This window comes from Artemia franciscana, chromosome 4, assembly GCF_032884065.1.
Source record: "Artemia franciscana chromosome 4, ASM3288406v1, whole genome shotgun sequence".
Classification (NCBI taxonomy): Eukaryota; Metazoa; Arthropoda; class Branchiopoda; order Anostraca; family Artemiidae; genus Artemia; species Artemia franciscana.
In genome coordinates, this window is record NC_088866.1 from 32,625,740 (window position 1) to 32,650,626 (window position 24,887).

The 24,887-nt window shown below is 34.7% G+C and overlaps 1 protein-coding gene across 1 annotated transcript in view; it reads right to left on the minus strand.

Annotated features, from left to right (window-relative positions):
- The window catches only part of LOC136026312 (eukaryotic translation initiation factor 4 gamma 3-like), a 131,084-nt gene that overhangs the window by 960 nt on the left and 105,237 nt on the right, over window positions 1-24,887 (minus strand). The window contains exons 15-16 of the mRNA XM_065702733.1: window positions 14,925-15,224; window positions 887-1,056 (exon numbers count right to left, since the gene is read on the minus strand). Of these exons, the coding sequence (XP_065558805.1) occupies window positions 887-1,056; window positions 14,925-15,224 (470 nt within the window). The remainder of the gene's footprint in view (window positions 1-886; window positions 1,057-14,924; window positions 15,225-24,887) is intronic.

Below are 24,887 nucleotides of genomic sequence, written 5' to 3' on the forward strand. Positions count from 1 at the left end.
CTTCTACGGGAAACGGGATTGCACTAATTAGAGCTTGGCTTTCATTTGTTTTTGTTTCAAACAAGTCCGCAGCTTAGATAAGATATCTCACGAAAATTGAATGTATCACAAGTCTTGACGGGCCAAATTCACGGCTTTAAGTCTATATATATAAAAAAGTTTACAGCGTCTAGTAAGACGAGTAAAACTTACTGAAGCCAAATTTTTGTTTAACAAAACATGTTACAGTGCAAACAAGAAAACAATTAAGTGAAGCGTAGTTGAGTCTAATATAGCGATATGGTATCACAAAGGAGCAAAAATAAGAAATAAGTTAAAACAGATAGCAATGTAAGAATTATCAATACATGAAACGTAAAATTTTTTTAGGGGCCTGTTTATTTCAGGAGTGTAATAAGATCTATAAGCACTTTATCACGTACTCCGTGTCTACAGGTCAACGCTAGTGCTTTGGGTCTAACCGAAAGCGAAAAATAAGCAATTGCATAAATAAGAAAGTTCAAACTTGGTTTGTTCACCCGGTACCATTAAATTCAATACCCGAAGCTTTGTTTAGTTATGGTCCATGCTGCATTTAGGAGCTATCGCACTAAAAGGAATATCTATTAACTATGGTGAAATTCCATTGATTGCTTTGAAATTTAATTAATTATTTTGATTGTCGTCCTAGATTCTTCCTGTCACTAGCTCAGCAATGTTACTGCCTCATATCCCGGCCCAAAACCTCTCAACTGGAATCCATATGTTTAGCCTAGGATTTATATCTTTATTAGACGGAAAAAACTGTTTAAGAAATTTGTAGCACTCACACTAAGAATTAATACTTTTATTTTATGCGTTCAAGCCCGGAGAGAAGTCCTTGCTAGGAATAGAGTAATGAACTTACGGTGGTCCAAGTCTAATATTAGTCACACTTGGACTGGATACAGAAGAACCCTCATCATCTAATAGTGCTGAGTACCTTCCACCACCTGTTTGTACTGCCGTTGGAGTCAGGCCAGCCCCTTTACTCCAGGCTTTTGTTGGCCCCAGTTTCATTTCTCGTGGCTGACTGGTCTAAAAAGAACAGCACCAATTATTCAGTAAAAAATAAACGATAAGAATCTCAGAAAAAATATATAATGGACCATTCCACAATTATTTTGGTTGGAATGACTATCACTGAACTTATTCAGCAATGAAGAGCAGAAAAACTAATTATCTTCAAGAAGAAGAAAAAACAAATTATAAATTTCACTCAAGTTTCATATGCAGCCTGTCCGTTATCACAATAAAAGCACAGGCATCACAATAGCAGGAAACTGAGTAAAGAAGAAATTTGGCAAAATGCATATTATTTTTTTCTGATCTAGGCACTTCGTATAGAAGTTGTCGTAGAAATTTCGAAAGGAGCTCATTCGATCGGAAATTGAAATTTCTAGTGCCCTTTTTCAGAGGCAAGTGATTGGAGCCCCACCCCCTGCCCTTCATTTTCCTAAGAATATCATATCAAAATTTTGAGATAAGCATTTTGTTCAGCATAGTTGAAATGTCCAGTAATAATGTCCTTGGGAAGGTAACCCCCCCAGCCCTCAGGACAAGGGCTAAAAATTATGGTAGATGCCTATTCTCAACAAATCACGTTTTTATGAAAGGAGTGATCGTAACTTGGGTGATCATGAATTTTGGTGGGGGCTCATTCAATGGGAAATGGGAAGTTATAATGCCCTTTTTCAGAGTCAAAAGTGATCGGAGGGCAGCTAGCCTGGGGGACAAGGATTGTAAATTATTCCCCGGGAGCATATAAGGTTTTTTTTTTAAATAAAAGGAATGGTCTTATAAACCATGGAAGGGGCTTATCTTATTGCAAAATGAAAGTTCTAGTTCCCTTTTAAGAGTCAAAAGTGATCGGAGGGCAACTAGGTCCTCCCCCCCATTCTCCTTTCTACAAATACATCCGATCAAATTTTTCAGATTACCGTTTCGTTCAAAATAGTTTAAATATCGAACTCAGGGGGAAGGATTGCAAGTTATGGCTCGGGGCAAATTAGGACTTTATGGAATGGGTCGTCATATGCTTCGGAGGGGGCTCATTTTTATTGGAATTTGAAGTCCTGGTGCATTATTTAAGAGCTAAAAGTGGTCGGAGGGCAGGTAGTTCCACCTGAATACCTGCGGAGCATACACACCTTACCTGAATCCAAATGAAAGACCATAATGCAACAGAAAATGTCCCATGTGAGAGGCAAGCTTTCTCAGCGCCATTTTTCGCCTCTCAGTAAGTAATGATGCCCTAAGCATACTTGAAGAAAACAGCTCTGAATGTATCAAGATCCTTTAAGGACCATCCAAAGAGATGTAATTCACAGCAACACCCAATTACAACGCACTATTAGACATCAAAGATCCTTAATTTTTATCGCAAAACATACAATCTGCCTTAATAAAGAGTGAACTATTAAAAAAAAACATAGTTTTAAAGGTGATTACTCAAATGAATAGACCGAACATCCTTTCTAAGATAGGCTCATACACAGGAATTCATTTTTGGGAGGACGGAGGATTTTTAAAGAGAAAAAATATATTCGGTTAAATTTTGGCTACCTCTTGACATAGGCGGCGTAATAGTACTTCCTAAGAAAGGAGCGATATTGCTTATTGTCTTCTTGGTATTCAAAGTCTAAAATTCAAGTTACCTGGAATGGCCAAATATCTGACCCAGTAAAAATTAATAAGGGAGTTCGGCAAGGTGCCGTATTGTCTCCTAGTATATTTAAATGCGTGCTTGCATCGTGCCTGCGTCCCCTTAGAAGTTCTGTTTTTTACGGTAATACTGGTTTGTCTTCTATTGCATATGCAGATGACGTTCTTCTTGTTGCCCGGACTCGCCGTGGATCGCTTTCTAATTTTACTATATTAACCAATGAATTATCTAATATTGGACTGTCAGTTAATGCGTCTAAATGCGAGTTTATTTGTTTTAATAGCCCTTATGCGGTCGCTCCATTCGTTGCTGGGACTGCAATTCTGCCATGTTCTTCTTTAGTTAGTAGGCTTGGTCTGTGTTTCGGCCTAACACTTTCCACTACCTGTTCATCCCTAGTGAATCAAGCCGTGAAAAACCTACGCGTCGCTTACGGAAAAATATCCCCAAACAAAAGCCGTTACAGCCGCAACGGTTTGTGCATGATTTATAATGCTTATTGCGCCCCTGTGCTTTTGTTTTTATCAGGCATGGCTCATCTGTTTCATAAGAAAGATCGACATACTCTACGTACGGCTTATTTCAGATATTGCAAATTCCTGCTTCGGCTTCCTAGATGGCACCGAAACAAAAAATAATTGCTCGATTTGGTATAGTAGATGTGCCTTCTCGGATTCGGTCTTCCAGTGACGATTTATGTAAAAAGACTGTCAACTTTATTCACGTTTATGACCCTCTGCAGCCTTTTTTCCATATTGATACTGGTTGATTAGTCCATGTTGTCTTTTGTTAGTTTGAATTTTGTTTTTCTTCGCTGTTTATCGTATTTGTTTTTGTTTATTTATTTATAATACTCCGTACTTTGTGTTTTTTATACTTTACGGGTAATAAAGTTCATTCATTCATTCATATTATTATCGAAACTCAATCTAGTATGTCTAACTATTAGTAGGTCATCAGCATTAGCAATATAACTAACACCAGCATTTTTAAAAAACGTAGTAAGAGACAACATTTACAGACAATCAGCAAACACACTTAGAGATATAAATGGATAGTAGACCCCCTTGCCTGACTCCCTTCTATACTGTGATTGGCTAAGATATATCTGATATCAATTTCAACCAAACACACGAATTTCAATACCAATATTGGAGAACCTTTATGACAGAATCAATGGCTGTTCAAATTAGGCAATGAATTCTTTGCGAATGGACGACATTGTCAAATACGCCCGAAATATCCACCGTGCAAAAATAGGTTTGTTATTAAGTTTGTAGTTTGTTACATTCCAAAAAGTTTTCCGAAAAAGAAATTTTTATATCTCATTTTCTATACAAGTTTGTCTGGCCAATTCCACATCCCCCACTATTATAGAAGTCACTTCTTGGGATTGGAGATTTCTGATATGTCCAAACTCCCCTCTTATGAGAACATTTTCTGCAAGAGTAGGTACTAAGCCTACCTTTATTGTTTTTCTGGGAACTTCGTCGTCTTCCTTAGCTATTCCTATTCTAACCCGAGCTGCCGGGTAGGGGAATTATCTCCATAAAAGCATAGTGTGGTGACTGTGTCTGAATAGTTAACTTCTTTTTTAGTAACTAAATTACTTTGTAAGTAAGTCTGATCACTATAGGAATTGACGACCATATCTTCCGACTGTCCATTTAATTTACCGAATATCGTATGTGACTCTGAGAACCAATAATTTAACTTATTTTTTTTTTATTGGACACACCATATACAAAAATTGTACCAGAACAAAAATTATCTCAATTATCATCAGACTCAATCTTTTAATTAGTTCCATTGAATTTTTCTTTCTAAATCCGGTCATACAATTTCCAACTCTTGTAAAATATTGTCAACGCTCCAATTAATTGTGCGTATTTCACAAGCTCTGTAGTGACCTGTAACCATCTAATTTTAGTTTTTAAGTATATGAGTTTGTAAGATTTGGCGTGAGCCCAGCAACTTTCCCTGTGTTTTGCTTAAATACAATGTGGATTAACCACACCCAAAGAATTTTAAATTTTGTTGAAGTTAAAAAAGTATATATTTATTTATGTATTTTTTCTTGAAAACATTTCGGGAAAATTAGTATCCTGGGATTTTCTGGCCTAAAAAACGATCTATACATGTCAGAAGTTTAAGAAAATTAGCTAAGAGCCTTAATTTTGCGAGAAAGTCGTGGGTAATGTCATGTTTATGAGCATAAATACATGTTTGCCTCAATTGTGGTTGTATCGTAATTAGTGTTTATGATGCAAGAAAAATTACGCAAGAAATATAGGATTGACAAGAAACATCATTTGATTTATGTAATTTTTATTATCATATTTCAAGAGAATCAATTACATCATTTCCTCGCTTCCCCTTTCTAAGGAGTAATTGCATTGTTTATATATATGTATATATATATATATATATATATATATATATATATATATATATATATATATATATATATATATATCATGTTTGTTATGACGATGACGTCATTAAAGGTATTTAAGACATTCGTTCACGGAAAAATGTTTAATTGTAAAATGACTGAAGAACATACAATGGCAACAGCCGAGGAAGCTGCTCAAAGAGTCTATGCCAAAAAACTTGCTGCTGATAGAGAAAGTAAGAAAAGAAAGCGTGCCGAGGAATCACAAGAACAGCAAGAAAACAGGCTTGCGGCTAAAGAACGCAAAACCGCGCAGTTAGATGAAAATCCACCTGGACAGCGAGAGTCAAAACATATCAAAACTGAAAATGATAGCAATGATGATTGGGTTTGGGATTTTGACTTGGATAAGATCATCAATGCATACCAGATTTAAGTTAAAAAAACAAAGGTTCGGCGATATGTACTTCATAGTGACGCTGAAAAATAAAGAAGAAAAAGAAAACAGAAAAAAAAAATGTTAAAAAACTAAAAAAAACTAAAAAGAAAAAACACTCAAAGAGAATTTACAGACCGGGACACAAATGACGACCGAGACAGAGGGAATATAAATGGCGACCGGGAACCTCAAAGAAAAATTACAGACTGGGACACCCGGACACAAATCACGACCGGGACACAGGGAATATAAATGACGACCGGGACACAGGGACACAACTACAACGGGGACGCCGGGGGCACAGGCGGGATATATAAATGACGACCGGGACACAGGGATTGTTCGAATAGAAATTACAGACCTGGACACCGGGACACAAATGACGACCGGGACACAGGGAATATAAATGACGATTGGGACACAGGGACACATCATTAGAATAATGAGGCATAGATCTGAATACGGATTGTTTTTCCCATGGACAATTATATGTTGCATGTTCAAGAGTCAGTAAACCTGAAAATCTATTTATATGCACAGACAATGGGACAGCGAAGAATGTTGTATATTCGCATGTTTTACGTAGTTAAAAACATATATTTATATCTATCTCTATTCACAGGTGGGACACAGGGACACAACTACAATGGCGCGTAACTAATATGGCGCGTAACGACTTACGCGCGCGGGAGGGCTTGGGGGGGCGCAAACCCCAACAGCTAGTATATATATATATATATATATATATATATATATATATATATATAACGCATGCAACATTACAATGGGAACATAGCTAAGTACAAATAACAAGTGGAATTGGTCTATCTACACAAGCCATTTATAGTAGTTCCATAGTGCCTAGAATACAAATGAACAACCTAGACCATTAAATTTGACAAGACCAATCCAAGCAGCTAAGTTAAAGGGTATTGAAAAAATGTCTTATGCAATGTTAAATGAAAATACAGAAAAAAGAAATATACAGTCATAATGCTTGCGTCATTGACAATTACAACGGGTCAAGAACAAAAGTGAACAAAGATTTTTTGAACAAAAGTTTTTGACTATATATGGATAATATATTGTATATTATAGATGGAGATTGGGGCCACTGTTCAGCAGGGGGTTGGGCGTGGCTACAGTTTTTCTGTGGTACAATGTTTTTAAGTTATTTATTAATTTTTCCAAGTTTCTACGAGAGTTTCAAATTTATTACTGGGATAGTAAAATGGCGAAATAAACTCATCAATTGGGACTTTCATAAAGCTCTTCTGGTCGACTAATCAGACCCCTGGATGAGGCAACTTCACATATCTCTTGATAGAGTTTTGTGGTTACTGTGGTTTTTTCCCTTCATATGTTCTAGGCTAGGCTTGGAGAGTCTCTGGCACATGAGTCTAAGGGTCAGAGGTCAGTGATTTCTCTTGAATTGCACTAAAAAAGTTTATATAAAAAAAAATATTTCTAATAGTAATTCATAAAAGTTAAGTTTATAAGGTAAATAGTGTTTCTTGTAAATTTAAATTCTAATGGATGCGTGCACAATGCATATTCCATAATGAGGTTGTGTTTCTGTTGGCGCCATCTATAAATTTGAATAAGTTAGCAAGGGGGCATATGGTAACAATAAAGGTGGTGGATATTTATATGTGGATTTAATTTCCAGTCATTCTTATTGGAAATGTTAACAACATGCTTAACGACATTTGTTTTTCTGCTAACCCAAATAGAAATTGCTGCTAACTATTGTCTAGATCTACAATAAATGAATAAAAGTAAATCTGATAGTTTTGTAATCATTTAATAATTAATCACCCAATTTTATGTTTTACATTTTTTATATTCATTTTTTTTTCATGTCCCAAAGCAATTCTCATTACTGTTTCTAGTGTCTGTGTTCATTAGTTAGTTAGTTATTGTTCAAAGGGTTAGCTAGTTAGTTTGTTATTGATCATCAGTGTTGTTAGTGTTAATGTTCATGGTATTAGTGTTAATTACTATAATTAATGTTGTTGTTCATTAGTAAGTTAATTATTTGTCATTATAATGTTATTGTTAGCAATCATTAGTGTTCCTAACATTGATCTACTTTTTAAGGTTTTATTTTGAAATTTTACGACTAATCATGTGATCCTCAGAACTGCTTATCTGAATGCCCTTTGTCTTTTTGGACACTAAAGGTCAAAAATGCCCACCTTTCTCAATAAGAAATACAATATTTAAACAACGGGCGAATTACAAAACTTAAAGTCCTTGCCCTGGGGGCTTGGTAGGGGGGGGGGGGGGTGAGTGGACACACTTATTGGACCTTTCAAGCTTCAACTCTACCAAATAAAAAGTCTGTCTCAAAATTTTGATTGAATGTGTTTGGGAAATTAGTGGTAATGGGAGCGTAGACCCTCCAATCGTTTTTGAAATTTAAAGAGGGCAATAGGACTTTTATTTGCCAATCGAATCAGCTCCTTTTTAAGTTTCTACAATAACTCCCTCCATATAAAGACCCTTGGTGGTATGCCTGCATTGCTCTTTACTTAGACAGCGCTATTGCAATGCTTATCTTGTTCATATTGTATTGGACACATATTGTATTGTTGGATTTGTTTGTGTACCTCTTCAAATGTTCCTGAAAAATAAGACATAATACTGTTCCCAAAACATTGTATCTTTGCTGTTTCTAAAACCTGGATGCACTTACACTCTTTTAATTTAGTTTAATTGTAAAAGCAAAAGTAGCAATAATAGTAGCCCTGAAAATTTCAACTTAATACCCTTACTTGTTCTTGAGGTATTGCTGAGACGTTTTATTTGCAGTCAGCCTACACAGAGCACCTTTTGATTTAGTTCAAAGCCACAAAAACTCTCTGCAAAAGTTTTAGTTGTAAGCAGTAATGGTTATTTAAATCTAAGCAGTAATGTGCCTTTTTGGTCTAGTACAAAATCAACTACTAATAGCACAATAGGTTCAACTTAGTACTTTAAGCACTTTTTGAGATATTTCTGATACATCGTGTTAATAACCTGCATTCGTATAATGTGTTATGATCTGGCCTAATATTCCCTCAATAGTACCTGAAACTTCGACATTAATACATTTAGCCTTTGTAATATTAGCATTAACACAAGTAGTAGCACTACTATTACTAAGAGTAGTAGTATGCACATAGTGAATTTTCATTAACTGAAAATCTCTCTAAGCATACTATTTAAGAGTTTTCATGAAATATAGCGTGTTTCAATTGAACATACCATCCAACATTATATAAAAATGTCTCTTTAATACTCATAGCCGTGAGTAGTATATATATTTTGTTGGCTTAACATACCACATAACATACACTGAAAGTTTAAACTTAATACTCGGTGTTATTCCTGAGAAATGTTCCATGCATCCTTTTGGTAACTTGAATGCACACTGTGTATTTTATTTCACCGTAACACCCCCCTAAGTGTTCCATGAAAGTTTCACCCTAGTATCTTTAACCTCGATAGAAGTTGTAGTCGTAGCAGATGTAATAGTAACAATAGTGGCAAGGGGGCAAGGGGAGCAAGGATTGTAAGTTATTCCCCGGGGGCATATAAGGTTTTGTATAAAAGGAATGACCTTATAAAGCGTGGAAGAGGCTTATATTATCGCAAATTGAAAGTTCTAATTCCCTTTTAAGAGTTAAAAGGGATCGGAGGACAACTAGGCCCTCCCCCTACACCCTCCTTTCCCCAAATACATCCGATCAAATTTTTTAGATAACAATTTTGTTCAAAATAGTTCAAATATCATAAAGCAATGCCTCCAGGGTTACAAAAAGCCCCCCACCCTCGAACTCCAGAGACAAGGATTGTAAGTTATGGCCCGGGGCAACTTAGGACTTAATGGAATAAGTGGTCATATGCCTCAGGGAGGGCTCATTTTTATTGAAATTTGAAGTCCCAGTACCCTTTTTAAGAGCTAAAAGTGATCGAAGGGCAAGTAGCCCAACCCCAATACCCGCAGAGTGAACGCACCTTACCTGAATCCAAATGGAAGACCATAATAAAGCAGTAAATATCCAATGTGAGATGTAAGTTTTCTCAGCCACTTTTTGCCTCTCAGTAAGTACTGACGCCCTAAGCATACTTGAAGAAAATAGCTCTGAATGTATAAAGATCCTTTAAGGTTTATGATCCCTGTTCCGATTTCCCATGTTAAATTTCTGGAAGCTTCTATTTCTTTGTACTTCACCACAAGATTAAGATAGAGATACCATTCGATAGCGAAGACTGTGTTCTTGAAAATCTCTATCTTAGATTTTTTTTTAGTTTTCCTTATTTTTTTTTATCTTTCAAAAACCTTGTAAATACTTTTGAAAAGTAGGGTCTCATTAAAAATTTTGTATATCTTTATTTTCGATCAAAATAAAAAAAATATACACACCGTTGTATTCAGAACTTCCTGATCTATTTACTTGCGTGGTTAAAATTACAATATTGCTTAAATTTGTCTTAAAAACGCAGTTTAAAGTTCTATAAAAAACAGAAAATTGAGAATATTCAATGAATCCGAGAGGGCGCACAAGTGCTGAATAAACATCCCTTATGTTCCAGGATTCGTTCTTTAGAATAGGAACAAAAAGTTAAACTTAGCGTAAAGAGCAAGCCTAAGATAAGGATTTTATTAAGCACCAACTTTTGTTTATCTTATATTTTTATGTTGCTACTTATTTTCAGTTTAAAAAACTACTTTTTTTAATTAATTTCTTGTCATTTTTCCAAATATTGTTAAGAAATTTGCCACCTCTTTTTCAAGGGGCTTCCTTGGAGCACCCCCCCCCCTCGTATTAAAACCCCTATTAGAGAAAGTTCCTACTGTATAAAATCCTCCCCTGTAAATTTTAATAACTATTCTTTTTTCCTACATTCGAGCATTTTGCACAAGAAAATCTTTTTATGTCATAGAATAATTTCCATAGAATAAGGCTACTTTCTTAAACGGTTAGAAAAGTTTTGCATAGAACAGTGTTATTCATACGAGAGGATACTCTAATGTACTTACTCTATTGATCATGTGCGTGATTAGTTCGAAAAACTGCTGAGCAATGCCAATGGCAGGCCTAATAAATTATTTTAGATCAATTTAGACCAATTGATAGTTCATTCAGGCAATTAAATAAAAAAAAAAAGTTTTTCCAACTGAAAGTAAGGAGCGACATTAAAACTTAAAAAGAACAGAAATTATTCCGTATATGAAAGGGGCTGTTCCCTCCTCAGCGCCCCACTCTTTACGCTAAAGTTTTTTACTGTTTTAAAAAGTAGAGTTGCGAGAAAGAGAACTTGAAAAAAAACTTAAGCGTAAAGAGCTAGGTGTTGAGGAGGGAACAGCCCCTTTCATATACGGAATAATTTCTGTTCTTTTTAAGTTTTAATGTCGCTCCTTACTTTCAGTTGGAAAAACTTTTTTTTTTTATTTAATTGCCTGAAGAGGAGAAAACCCCTTTCATTCACGGAATAGTTTCTGTTCGTTTTAAGTTTTCTTAAAACTTAACCTTACTTGCAGTTAAAAAAAATTGTATGTTAATTTAATTCGGAATGTTTTTGCATTAATACATGTTTTGACATGGATACTTTTAAAAAAAGGGGTGGGGGCGGCCTAGTTGCCCTCCAATTGTGGTTACTTAAAAATACAACTAGAACTGTTTTTTTTTCGAACGTTTTTATTAGTAATAATATACGCAACTTGCGAATTAACTAAATTAACGAACTTCTATTTTGGTATATTTTTATTACGTATATGAGGAGGCTCGCCCAATCTTCAATACCTTTGTCTTAACACTAAAGCTCGAATTTCATCCCAATTCTTTAATAATAACCCCTGAATCACAAAGACCTCGATATAAATAGTAGAAATTACTAAAAAATACTTTAGGTTAAAGAGCAAGTTATTGTGGAGGAGACGAACCCCCTTATATACATAATATTTTCTGTTCGTTTTAAGTTTTAATGCTGCTCCTTAATTCCAGCCGAAAACATTTTTTTTTATCTATTTTTACCTTATTTTTTAATAATGCTAGAAAATCCTGCCACCCCTCTCTCTTAATGGAAATTTTATTCCCTCATGATACATTCTTCCTTGGAAAGATCCAACCCAGCCCAACCCCACTGTGAAAAATTCCCCTGAAAAGACGGCTGTACCCTTTGCAATAACAATTACTATATGTAAACAATCGTCAAAGTTTGTAACTTGCAGCCTCTCCCCCCTGGGCCTGTGGGGGATTGAGTCATTCCCAAAGACATAGTTATTAGGTTTTTGAATATGCTTAACAAAATGGCTATCTCAAAATTTTGACCCGTTGACTTTGTGAAACTTTTTTCACAAAAAGTTTCTCAGAAAAAAGAAATTTTTTTTTCTTTTCGTTATACAGTTACAGATCGCTTATAACGATTAAAAAACAGCAGATCCAGTTTTCCTGGATGTGCTTCAGAAGTAGATCAGGAATGGGGCAAGAAGTCAAACTTTAGATTAAAGAGCAAATTATGAAACAGGTAGCAACCCCCCTCATATACGTAATAGTTTCTATTATTTTTAAGTTTTAATTATGCTCCTTACTTTCAGTTGAAAAAAAAACTGTTTTTATATTTAATTTGTGATCGTTTAGATTGTACTTGTATTACAAGAAATAAATTTCTATGAAATTCTTTTAAAAGTAAACGAGATAATAAAAACAAAAAAAGACAATAATTCTTATAGAAATAAAACATATGCTCTTTTGTTAACCCTGCTGATATGCTTATTTTATCTCGAGTATTAGGTACAGTCTATTTCTACCGATTCTTCTTATAATTATTCTGGTTATAATTATATATATTTCTACATATTCGCCAGACTCTGTTTAACCCGGTTACATAAGAATGATATTGATCACTTCCCAATCTATGTACGAGTATTCATTAAAAAATAAAATTACATGTGGTAATTCCACGTGTTGCTATAAGGATTTCAGTTTTTCAGGATTAAACTTAGGAGGGACAGTGTCATTTTTCAGAATTAACCCTTTCCCCAAACTCCCCCAAAGGGAGCGGATCTGTTCCCGTTATGCGAATCACGTATCCAAGACTTTTCTTTATTTTTCCCACCAAGTTCCATTCCGATCTCTCCGTTCTAAGCGTTTTCCAAGATTTTTCCAAGACAAAAGCTAATCACGTATCTAGGACTTGTGCTTATTCCCCCTCCAAGTTTCATCCCGATCCCTCCACTGAAAGCATTTTCCAAGATTTTAGGTCCCCCCAACTCCGCCAAATGTCACCGGATCCGGTCAGATTTGAAATAAGAGCTTTGAGACACGATATCCTTCCAAAAATCAAATTTCATTAAGATCCGATCATTCCTTCGTAAATTAAAAATACCTCATTTTTTCTATTTTTTCAGAATTAACCCTCCCCCCGAACTCCCCCAAAGAGAGCAGATCCGTTCCCGTTATGCGAATCACATATCTAAGACTTGTTTTTATTTTCCCCGCCAAGTTCCATCCCGATCCCTCCACTCTAAGCGTTTTCCAAGATTTCTCCCCCCCCCCAACTCCCTCCAGTGTCACTGGATCCGGTCAGATTTATTAGAAGTGCTCTGAGACACGATATCCTTCAAAACATCAAATTTTAATAAGATCCGATCACTCCTTCATAAGTTAAAAATACCTCATTTTGTAGATACCAAGTACTTAGTATCTACAGTGTCACTTGATAGATACCAAGTGCCATATAAAAGTAGAAAAACAATAAATTTTAAAATGCACTCTATGCATGTCGTCACAGTTTCATAAAAATGGGCATTTTATGCTAGAGAATTACGGTGCTCATTTGCTCTTCACCCGTCGATAACCAAGCTTTGCAAGACGCAGACGAATATATTACTATTTCTCTGCTGAAGGACATATTGGAACATATGGACATTTCCAATAAGACACTGTAAGTTTAAGAGAAAAAAAAAATCTCTTGCCATTATCTAACTAAATACCGCTGACGGAAATTTTGTCGTAAATTCTAATCAGAAGAAAACTCTGTGTAAAAATATCAATCTTCGAAGCTTTAGACAAAAATTAATTTCATTGGTTTATTTAGGCCCGCCTTACATTTTGCTTTTGACCAATAAGGAAAATGGGGTGAAATTTTAAAAAGTTCAATCAGCACTTCCTAGCGGAATTTGTTTGACTTGAGACAAAGGTATAATAAACCTTAAGAACCATCCAAAAAGATTTAATTCACAGCAACACCCAATGGCAACACACTATTAGACATGAAACATATTCCCTAATTTTTATAGGAAAACATGCAATATGCTTTAATAAAGAGTGAACTATTCAAGAAAAACGAGTTTAAAAGGTGATTTCTCAAATGAATAGACTGAACATTTTCTATGATAGGTTCAAACGCAGGAATACATTTTTTTGGGGAAAAAGGATTTTTAAATAGAAAAATATATATGGTGTAAAATTTTGTCTATGTCTTGATATAGGCAGCGTAATAGGTCTTCCTAAGAAAGGAGTGATATTGCTTCAATATATGATTACTTTTCAGGCCACTTCATATAAAAGATGTTATTGACCCTTCGAAGGGGGTTTTATTCGACCGTAAATTGAAATTCCTAGTGCCATTTTAAGCACTCCCAGGTCTTTTTGAGGCTCTAGCTTCCCCATCCTTCAACTTCAAAAACATCCGATCAAAATTCGAGCCCATTCATTACCAGTAGTTAAAAGGCCTAATAAAAATGCTTAAAGGATGACAGGACCCCCCCCCCATATTTTCTGGGGCAAGTGCTGTAAATGATGCAGTTGCCTCATTGCTTAGATATTGTTTTTATTGTTAGGAAAGAGAAGTATGCTTGATCCTTGGTGTGCGAAAAGACTAACGATATTAAGGTGAAACTTTCATGGAATAAGGTGGTGTGGGGGGATATTGATGATATTGCAACATAATATTTATAAAATTTCTGGTGAAGCACCAATGCTGCTCTGTTCTAATTCTGTTTGTGCTAATTTGTATTCGTTTTAGGATGGGCTCGGTTATTAATTATAATTTCAGTTTTGTTCGTTTTTGGTCTCATTTATTCATTGATAGTGATTTCTTTTCATTTTAAGCTTGAATTGTTATTTGGCTCTATTTTTGCCGTCTTTGGCTGAATTATAGTTTAACATTTTATAAAACAAATTTAATAGAAGTGGTTACGGTTTAAAACTACAAGTATGTTTTTGAATTAGAAAAGGACACAACAACCCCACATTTAGGCATCCAAATTATGAATTTATAATTATAGTTGTAATGCCTAGACTAATCTTGTAATACAAGTAATCTAAATGCACTCAGTTTAAGAACTACACAAGACAGAATTTTGTTAAATTTAAGACAGGCCAAAGCGAAGAAGAATAAAAGCAAAAACTTACCATTTTAGGAGGCGGGCGGTAAGAAGACTGATCATCACCCCGTCCTTCTTTTTCTAGCCTTTCTTTTTCCTTTGTTTTCTTTTTCGTATTTTTCTTTGTCTTTGGTTTTTCTCCTTCTCGGTATGGCACCCACCGATTTTGCTTCAAGTTAAGAACGTCCATTAACATAGATCGAATAGGAAACGACAAAACTTCGCTCTGGCTCAATTTCCTCATTTCATTGAGATAAACATCGAGCTTCGTCAGCTGAAACTGCATTTGCTTTCCCGAACTTTTAGATTCAGCAACTGCTCTTCGGAACTAAATATAAAATAAAGGTGGTTATTACTTTTTGTTGATTTCTTTATCGATGCATAAAAATCAGGGGCAGAACACACCCCATTAAGATTCAAACGATGAATAATAAAATATAAAAAAAATACTTCACTGGGATTCTTAAAAGTCGCGTGTGATTCCTTAACCAATTAAATAATAAAAAAAAAAGTTTTTTTTAACTGAAAGTAAGGAGCGACATTAAAACTTAAAACGACCAGAAATTACTCCGTATATGAAAGGGGATTTTTCTACTCAACGCCCCCCTCTTTACATTAAAGTTTGACTCTTTCTCTTAACTCTACTTTTTAAAAGAGTAAAAATTTAGCGTAAAGAGCAGGGCGTTGAGCAGGAAAATCTCCTTTTATATAAAGAGTAATTTCTGCTCGTTTTAATGTCGCTCCTTACTTTCAGTTATAAAACTTTTTTTTTATTTAATTTCTGAACGTTTTTGAATTAATGCATGTTTTGATTTTGGCTTTCCACACATAAATAATTAAAACGAAATTTGCATATTATTTTTTTTTAGCTAAATGGCTTTCTCATAGTTTTAATCGGAAGATTTTAAGAAAAAAGAAGCGGGGATGGAGGCCTAGTTGCCCTCCAATTTTTGGTTTACTTAAAAAGGGAACTAGAACTTTTAATTTTTTACGAACATTCTCATTAGTAAGAAATATACGTAACTTATGAATTAACTTACGTAACGAACTTCTATATTCGTATGTTTTTACTACATATATGAGGGGGTTCATCCCCTCGTCAATACCTCCTTCTTTACACTAAAGCTTACATTTTGTCCCGGTTCCTTAAGAATAACTCCTGAATCACAAAGGCCGTAGAATAAATAGTTGAAATTACTAAAAATACTTTAGCGTAAAGAGCGAAGTATTACGAGGAGTTGAACCGCTCATATGCTTAATAATTTATGTTCGTTTTGTTTTAATGCTGCTCCTTACTTTCAGTTGAAAACACTTTTCATATTTATTATTTCATTGTTTTTTGTTTTTTTTTTAATGCTCGAGAATTCTGCGTCTCTTTCATTGAAATTCTCTTCCTCCGTGACAAATTCCTCCATGGAAATATCCTTCTAAGTATTCCTCCATGGAAATATCCTCCTACGTAACCCTCCCTCAACTTATCCCCCCCCAACCCGAAACCAAAAAATCCCTCTGAAAACGTCTGTACACTTCCCAATAGCCATTACTATATGTAAACATTGGTCAAAGTTTGTACCTTGCAGCCCCTCCCACGGGGACCGTGGGGGAGTAAGTCGTCCCCAAGGACATAGTTATTAAGTTTTTCGACTATGGTGGATGAAATAACAATCTCATTATTTTGATCCAAAGACTTTGGGGAAAAATGAGCGTGGGAGGGTTCCTAGGTGCCCTCCATTTTTTTTGGTCACTTAAAAAGGGCATTAGAACTTTTATTTTCCCTTAGAATGAGCCCTCTGACGATATTCTAGGACCACTGAGTCGATCCGATCGCAACTGGAGAGAAAAAATAAAATAAACACGCATCCGTGATATGTCTTCTGGCAAAAAATACAAAATTCCACATTTTTGTAGATAGGAGCATGAAACCTCGACATAAGGGTTCTCTGATACGCTAAATCTGATGGTGTGATTTTCATTAAGATTGCATGACTTTTAGGTGTTGTTTCCCCCTATTTTCTAAAATAAGGCAAATTTTCTCACGCTCGTAACTTTTGATGGGTAAGAGTAAACTTGATGAATCTTACACATTTACAATCAACATTAAAATGCAATTCTTTTGATAAAACTATTGGTACTAATGTAACTGTTGGTAACAATTGATATCGTTACTACGAACTGTTTGATAAATGACGTAATATTAGATGCGGGTTTTTCGAGAGTGGCTTTTGTAGGCTTTTGAGAGTGGCTTGTAATTTGGCCCATACTTCTAGGTCTTCGACCCCAAATAAGAGCTTAAATTCGTCGAAAAAGAGAAAAGCTACCCTGGCTGTGGGCCAGGCTACGTCCCCATCAGTCCTGTGTCAACGTTAAGTACTCTTGGGCCTAAACTTTCCAATTCGATCCCTGAATAAGTTTCCTGGTCAGCCCCGGTACACAAACTTTCCTATGCCTATTTCCGAAGCTTCATTTCAGTCTAGTAATCACCCTAGTGGTCACCCTACTACTAGGCAAATTGATCTTGAGCCTACCCATAGTACCCCCATCTCTGCTAAATATTATAAGCCTCAGTCACCCCCGGAAAGTATCCATAGACCTTCTTACCCTCTAACTCCTTTTTCAAATCGTTTGGCAATTACAACGAGTGTTTCTGGTCCTCATATTAGTAAACATAAGAATAATAAATTACGTTACCATTTCCCTAGGTTGATATTAAGTAATGCAGAAAGATTTAATTTGAAAAACTTTACTGAGCTTGAAATTACGGCGAATAAACTAGCATCAGATTTAATTTGTATAACTGAGGTTCAGTCCCAAAACCTGGATACTCTGAAGACGGCTTATTTTAATGAGCTATTAAACTGCGCCCACATGATTATTACCATAGTAAATAGTGTGGAGGGGTAATAATTTGTCGCCAAATGAAAGTAAATGTTCCAGGAATAGATGAGTAGGATGAAATAATTTGGATTTAAGTTAAACTGAAAGTTCTACCACGCACATTAACTAATATCATTGTCGGTTCTTTTCAAAATTCATCCGGCCAAAAATCAAAGCAACGTAAATATTTCTTGGAAAAACTCCATCCATCGCTTGATTAACTTCAATCTAAACATCCAAATACTGGGATCCTACTTACCGGTGACGGAAATGAAGTAAATACAAGTCATCTTTGGCGTGAAGCTAATGTGAAACAAGTTGTTAATATCCAAACCACAAAAGGTGATAGTTCCCTTGACATTATTTGTACAAAGATGCATAAATTCTATCAAAGACCCAAGTCCCTCCCCCCAATTGGCGGCAGTTACCATTTTACGCTTTCGCTGAATCCGATACAAGATCATATCCACAAGTATAAATTTGATGTACTTAAGTACCGATCAATTACTGATAGTGATCTGCTCAATTTTGGAACATGGCTTTCAGTAGAGAAATGGCAAGATGTATTTGCTGCCGACGAATCGAATAAGAAAGCCGAAATTTTTCAAGAAAAACTTGTCAATAATTATTAACTTCTTTTTCCAGAAGTGAGAAAGATAAGATGTCCTAATGATAAGCCGTATATAAATGATGCAATAGAAAGTTTAATCCAACAAAAATTAAGACTGTTTCGCCAAAGAAAAACTGAAAGAAGCTAACCTAATAAGAAAATCTATAAAAAAGCAGATTCAGAAGGCTTCGGCCCAGTGTTACCGTAATAAAGCAAGTGAACTCTTTAAAGCACGACCGAAACAGTGGTATAATATAGTGAATAAAATCAGTAGTAAAACAGTAAAAAAAAAATTTTGGCTTTGATCTTGATGTTCCCTCTGGAACTACTGCTATCTCAATTAAATAAACACCTTGCTGCTATTGCACAAATCTTCCTTGCTCTCTCATATAATATTCCCCACCCCCCAGTTAAAGACCAGGATATCCCTGTAGTACAGCATGTTGATGTTGAAGCAAAAATACGTAAACTAAAGAGAACTTCAAAATGCCCCCTTGACATCCAAATTCATTTAGTAAAAGCATTTCCTGATAAGTTATCAAAACCGTTATCAAGTATTTTTAATATAAACTAGAAGTGGTTCATTCCCTAAGTGCAAGAAAAAAGGTTATATTACAATAATACAGAAGAAAGGTGTTACATTGGATTTTTATGGAGTTCGACCAATTATCTGAACACCAATATTCTCTAAACTGTAAGAGGGTTTCGCAGCAGACAGGCCTAAGAAGACTTTTTTTTGTACTTATTGATGAACAACAGTTCGAAAGCATGAAAGGTTTATCAACGACGCATTACCTGGCAAGTTTCCTTGATACTGTTTATAGATTACTTGATAAGCCAGGTACCTAGCTCAATCTCCCTTTTATTGACCTCCAAAAGGATTTAAATCAATTTAGTCATGATGGTTTAGTTGAAAAATTGCTGAGTGAATTTACTGTATCCCTTTTTCTAGTCAATATTATTGCATCTTTTCTGTCAAATAGAAGTCAATTTGTTAATAATGAGAATCACTCCCTATTTCTTAGGGAGTTCTGCAGGGCACGCTCTTAGGTCCTTTACTATTTTTGGTTATGATTACCAATCGTGCTAATGAATGAGCCGATAAATGGAAGTTTCCGGATGACATGTCGTTGCTCGAAAAGTGCAGAAGAAATATTAAGAGCAGTGAAGTGAAAATTCTCGAAGACGTTGCAAGTGAAGCAGCCCAGTCAAAAATGAAAGTGAACCCCCACAAAACTCGTATTATGACCTTTTGTTTTCTTAAATCTAAGCCATCATTTATTACCCCAATACCAAATGAAATAATTACAACAAAAACTAAACTCTTCGGGGTCACACTGACTAGCAATTTGAAATGGGAGGCCCATATTTGCTCTATTGTTAAACAGGCTAGTAAATCTCTGTCTCTCCTTTAGCTATTTGCAAGTTTTTCATGCCCAAAAGCACATATCCTCCGCAGTGGCACCATTTGGGGAAGGCAGGGAGCCATGGCTACCCCTGAAGTCGGGAGGGCCCCAATCTCATCCACATAATTCTTTGTTTGTTTGTACTTGCTCTACTTTATTCTCTTATTTTATCGCATTTCTGCTGTGAAATATTATTATTATTATTATTAATTTATTACCCGTCAAAAACGGAGTATATAAAAGAAAAAGAAACAAAATGAAAAAGAAAAAGCACAAAAATTTAAATACACTTCCACTACAAATATTATAAAATAACATTAGTCCAGGGTGGTTGGCTCTTAAAATACTGGTACTGAATTTGGAGATACTTCTCTATGGCCATGGAAGGGTTGGTGACCTTATATTTCCTAGAAATGTCGCCATTGCTGTGCCACAAAGGGAGACGCAGGAGAAACTTAGCATATCTTTAGAATGCGCTGCAAATGGCTTTCTTTTCGGTAGCTGTGAATATTTTCCAAAAGTAGTAAAAGCATTGTATAGCCGGGCAAAGAGAGGACGGTTGAAATGATACTTATTGGCAACAAGTAATCCGTAAGACGCTCGTAGACGGGAACAGAGGTGGTTTATCAGTGCTGAGTGTGTGTCCTTCAATGTAGAAGAAATAGGAAGGCCTAGATAGGTAAGGGATTCACAAGGCTTAATCAGAGTGTCGCCAATTTCAACGGAGAGGTTAATTGATAGCTCATTTTTTGAACCATTGAAGAAAAGAAGTTCTGTTTTAGATTCGTTGAAGGAAAGTCCGATCTGCTTGTATGCCGCTGCAAGTGAGTCTTAATTTTGTTGAAATAAAGATATCGAACGAGAAACATGAAGAATGTCTTCAGCGAAGTTCAGCAGCGAATACGACGGCTTTATTACTTGTTGTGCTTTGATGATAGCGTTATTAAACAGTGACGGTGAAGTTTTGCCACCTTGACGTACGCCTTTCTTGACACTCAGCATTTCTTGAGAAGGAAAAGTGCCGGATAGAGAGGGGATCAGGATGACAGCCGAGAGCGTTTTGTACATACTGTCAACAGGGGAAATGATGCAAGAGGAAACACCTCGCTGAAAGGCTTTGAGCAGGATATGGCAATGGATGCCAGAATTAAAGGCTCTACTAGCATCAAGCACTCCAAAGACGAGAAGATCACTATTTTTATCTGCATCAATAAGAAGATTTGCAAGAACGCTGTGAACGTGTTCCCGTCCTGAGAGCTTTTTGAACCCGAATTGGTTGTCCAGAGTAGTGCATCGAAGTACAATTTCATCCAAAATAAGGGATTCAAATAGCTTACAAAAAGTAGTTGAAACAGTGATCGGACGATATTAAGCGCACTGGTCAGCTGGTTCCTTTTTTGAGAATAGGATGGACCAATCCAACACCAAAGCTGTCAGGAACGATGCCAGTAACGAAAATCATTTGAAATAGCAGAGAATGGTGCTCTAGGAGCAGATTGCTGGCAAAGCTTAAATGGGTACCAGATATACCATCGATGCTCTTAGATTTCTTTTTTTTTTAACTGTACAATTTTGGAACGCATTAAGGACGGAGTGACCAGGACACCAATATCCTTAACTGCAAACTGAAGCTCCTTATCGAGGGCCGGGCAAAAGGTGTTGTATAGGTAGGAATTAGGGGCTGAAAATTGGTATCTGAAGTAGTCGCACCAGTCTTTTTCTGGCATGCAGGGTGGGCTATTGGAAGATTTGTTCTTAGCTCGAAGACGCAATAAAGCAGGAGGTGAATTATCGACAATCTCGCGGGTACGGGCAATTTCATTAGCCTTATGCTGTGCGATGGCTTTGGAAAATTTACGTGTCGTGTAAATACGAACAGCACTGACTACCCCGGAGCTCGGCGTTCCACAATCTGTTCAAAATTGTAGCCAGAATTTTGATGAATCACAAGCGGCCAGGAGATTAGGATTATTCCGCCAGTTACGCACTTCCGTGCCTTGGCGAATTTTGCGGACATGAACTGCAGTTTTCTCAGCTGTATGGATAGCATGCGTAATCTCAGAACAGTTCGACAGCATGTAGTCACATGAACTCTGGTAGGAATTGATGTTAGCAGCTTCCCAGTTGAGGCTGGACAACCATTTAGGTGGGGAATTTGTGGGTGAAGTTTGCGGCAAGATCTTTATTTGAAAAGAATTACAGATCGGTATGTGGTCGGATATGGAGTAATCAAGAAGAACCGTAGTATTAGAGGTGGGTTTAATCATAGAAGAACAATAGAAATAGTCCAACTGATACACGGAGCCAGATTGATGGATGTACGTAAAATCGCGATCATTTCCAACATTGGTGAGACTTGGACAAGCATGGAGTAAGATCTGAGATATATTGTTTTCAGGGTCAGACAGTTCACAGTTAAAGTCACCATACAGGAGACAACTTAGGCATATATATATATATATATATATATATATATATATATACATATATATATATATATATATATATATATATATATATATATATATATATATATATATATATATATCTATATATATAAAAATAAGTTGTCTGTCTGTCTGTGGATGTGTGGATGGATGTGTCAGGTGACGTCACCTGAAAAAACTGGATTAGGTGACGTCAAAACTGAAAAAACTAAAAAAAGGCAAAAACTACAAAAAAAACTAAAAACTAATAAAAAAAATAAAAAAGCTAAAAAACTAAAAAAACTATAAAGGTAAAAACCAATAAAAAACTAAAAAAAAAACTGAAAAAACTAAAAAAAGGCAAAAACTACAAAAAAAAAACTAAAAACTAATAAAAAAAGTAAAAAAGCTAAAAAACTAAAAAAACTAAAAAAACTAAAAAAAGGTAAAAAACTAAAAAAAATAAAAAATAAAAAAAAAATAAAAAAAAGGAAAAAACTGAAAAATAAGCTAAAATAAAGGTAAAAACCAATAAAAAACTAAAAAAAAAAGGAAAAAACTAATAAATGACGACACTCAAAGAGAAAGCGACCAGGACAAAAGGAATGTTCGATTAGCAATCAACAAAGCACCGGGACACAGGGAGTATAAATGACGACCAGGACACAAGTAAAAAAAAAAATTAACAAAACTAAAAAGAAGGTAAAAACTACAAAAAAACTAAAAAGAAAAAAAAACTAAAAACTAATAAAAAAACTAAAAAATCTAAAAATCTAAATAAACTAAAAAAGAAAAAAAAAGGAAAAAAATAAAGGAGAAAAACAAAACTAAAAAACGAATGTATATACAGACCGGGACACCGGGATACAAATGATGACCGGGACCCGGGACACAGGGAATATAAATGACGACCGGGACACAGGGACACAACTACAACGGGGACACCGGGGGAAACAGGGGGATGTAAATGACGACCGGGACACCGGGACAGGGAATGGTCGATTAGCAATCACCATCAACAAAGCTCAAGGGCAATCATTAGAATCATGAGGTATAGATCTGAATACAGATTGTTTTCCCATGGACCATTATATGTTGCATGTTCAAGAGTCGGTAAACCTGACAATCTATTTATATGCAAAGACAATGGGACAGCAAAGAATGTTGTATATTCGCAAGTTTTACGTAGTTAAAACCATATATATATATATATATCTATATTCACAGGTGGGACATAGGGACACAACTACAATGGCGCGTAACTATTATGGCGCGTAACGACTTACGCGCGCGGGGGGGCTTGGGGGGGGCGCGAAGCGCCCCCACCAACTAGGTGTTGGGGTGGCGCGAAGCGCCACCCCAACAGCTAGTATATATATATATATATATATATATATATATATATATATATATATATATATATATATATACATATATATATATATATATATATATATATATATATATATATATATATATATACATATATATATGTATATATATATATATATATATATATATATATATATATATATATATAATTATATATATATATATATATATATATATATATATATATATATATATATATATATATATATATATATATATATATATATATATATATATATATATATATATATATATATATATATATATATATATATATATATATATATATATATATAAAAATAAGTTGTCTGTCTGTGGATCTGTGGATCAGGTGACGTCATGTTTCTGTGTCGGCTGACGTCATGAAATTAGTTGTCGTCATTTTTGCTTTGACGATGCTTAGTATATTGTAAAACACATTAATTTGGTTAATAATATACAATTTAAAACACCAAAATGAACATGCTGGAGTAGTCACTCGGTGAGAGAGGGTGTCAGAACGGAGAATGAAGGTCCCAGGTTCAAATCCTGGTTAGGCTAAAAAAGGTAAAAAACTAAAAACTAAAAAAAAACTGAAAAAACTAAAAAAAGGCAAAAACTACAAAAAAAACTAAAAACTGATAAAAAAAATAAAAAAACTAAAAAACTAAAAAAACTAAAAACTAAAAAAAAAACTTAAAGAAAGGAAAAAACTGAAAAATAGAAGAGAAAAAGAAAACTAATAAAATTAAGAATAAAATAAAAAAAATAAAAAAGATAAAAACGAAAAAAAAAAGTAAAAAGAAAAAACGAAAAAAAACTAAAAAAGCTAAAAAAAAAGGTAAAAACCAATAAAAAACTAAAAAGAAAAAAAGGAAAAAAAAACTAAAAAAACTAAAAACTAAAAAAAAAAACTTAAAAAAAAGGAAAAAACTGAAAAATAGAAGAGAAAAGAAAACTAATAAAATTAAGAATAAAATAAAAAAAATAAAAAAGATAAAAACTAAAAAAAAGTAAAAAGAAAAAACGAAAAAAAACTAAAAAAGCTAAAAAAAAGGTAAAAACCAATAAAAAACTAAAAAGAAAAAAAGGAAAAAACTGAAAAATAGAAGAGAAAAAGAAAACTAATAAAATTAAGAATAAAAATAAAAAAAAATAAAGATAAAAACTAAAAAAAAGTAAAAAGAAAAAAAACGAAAAAAACTAAAAAAGCTAAAAAAAAGGTAAAAACCAATAAAAAACTAAAAAGAAAAAAAGGAAAAAAACTAAAAAAAATTTTCATCTAAAAAACTAAAAAAAGGAAA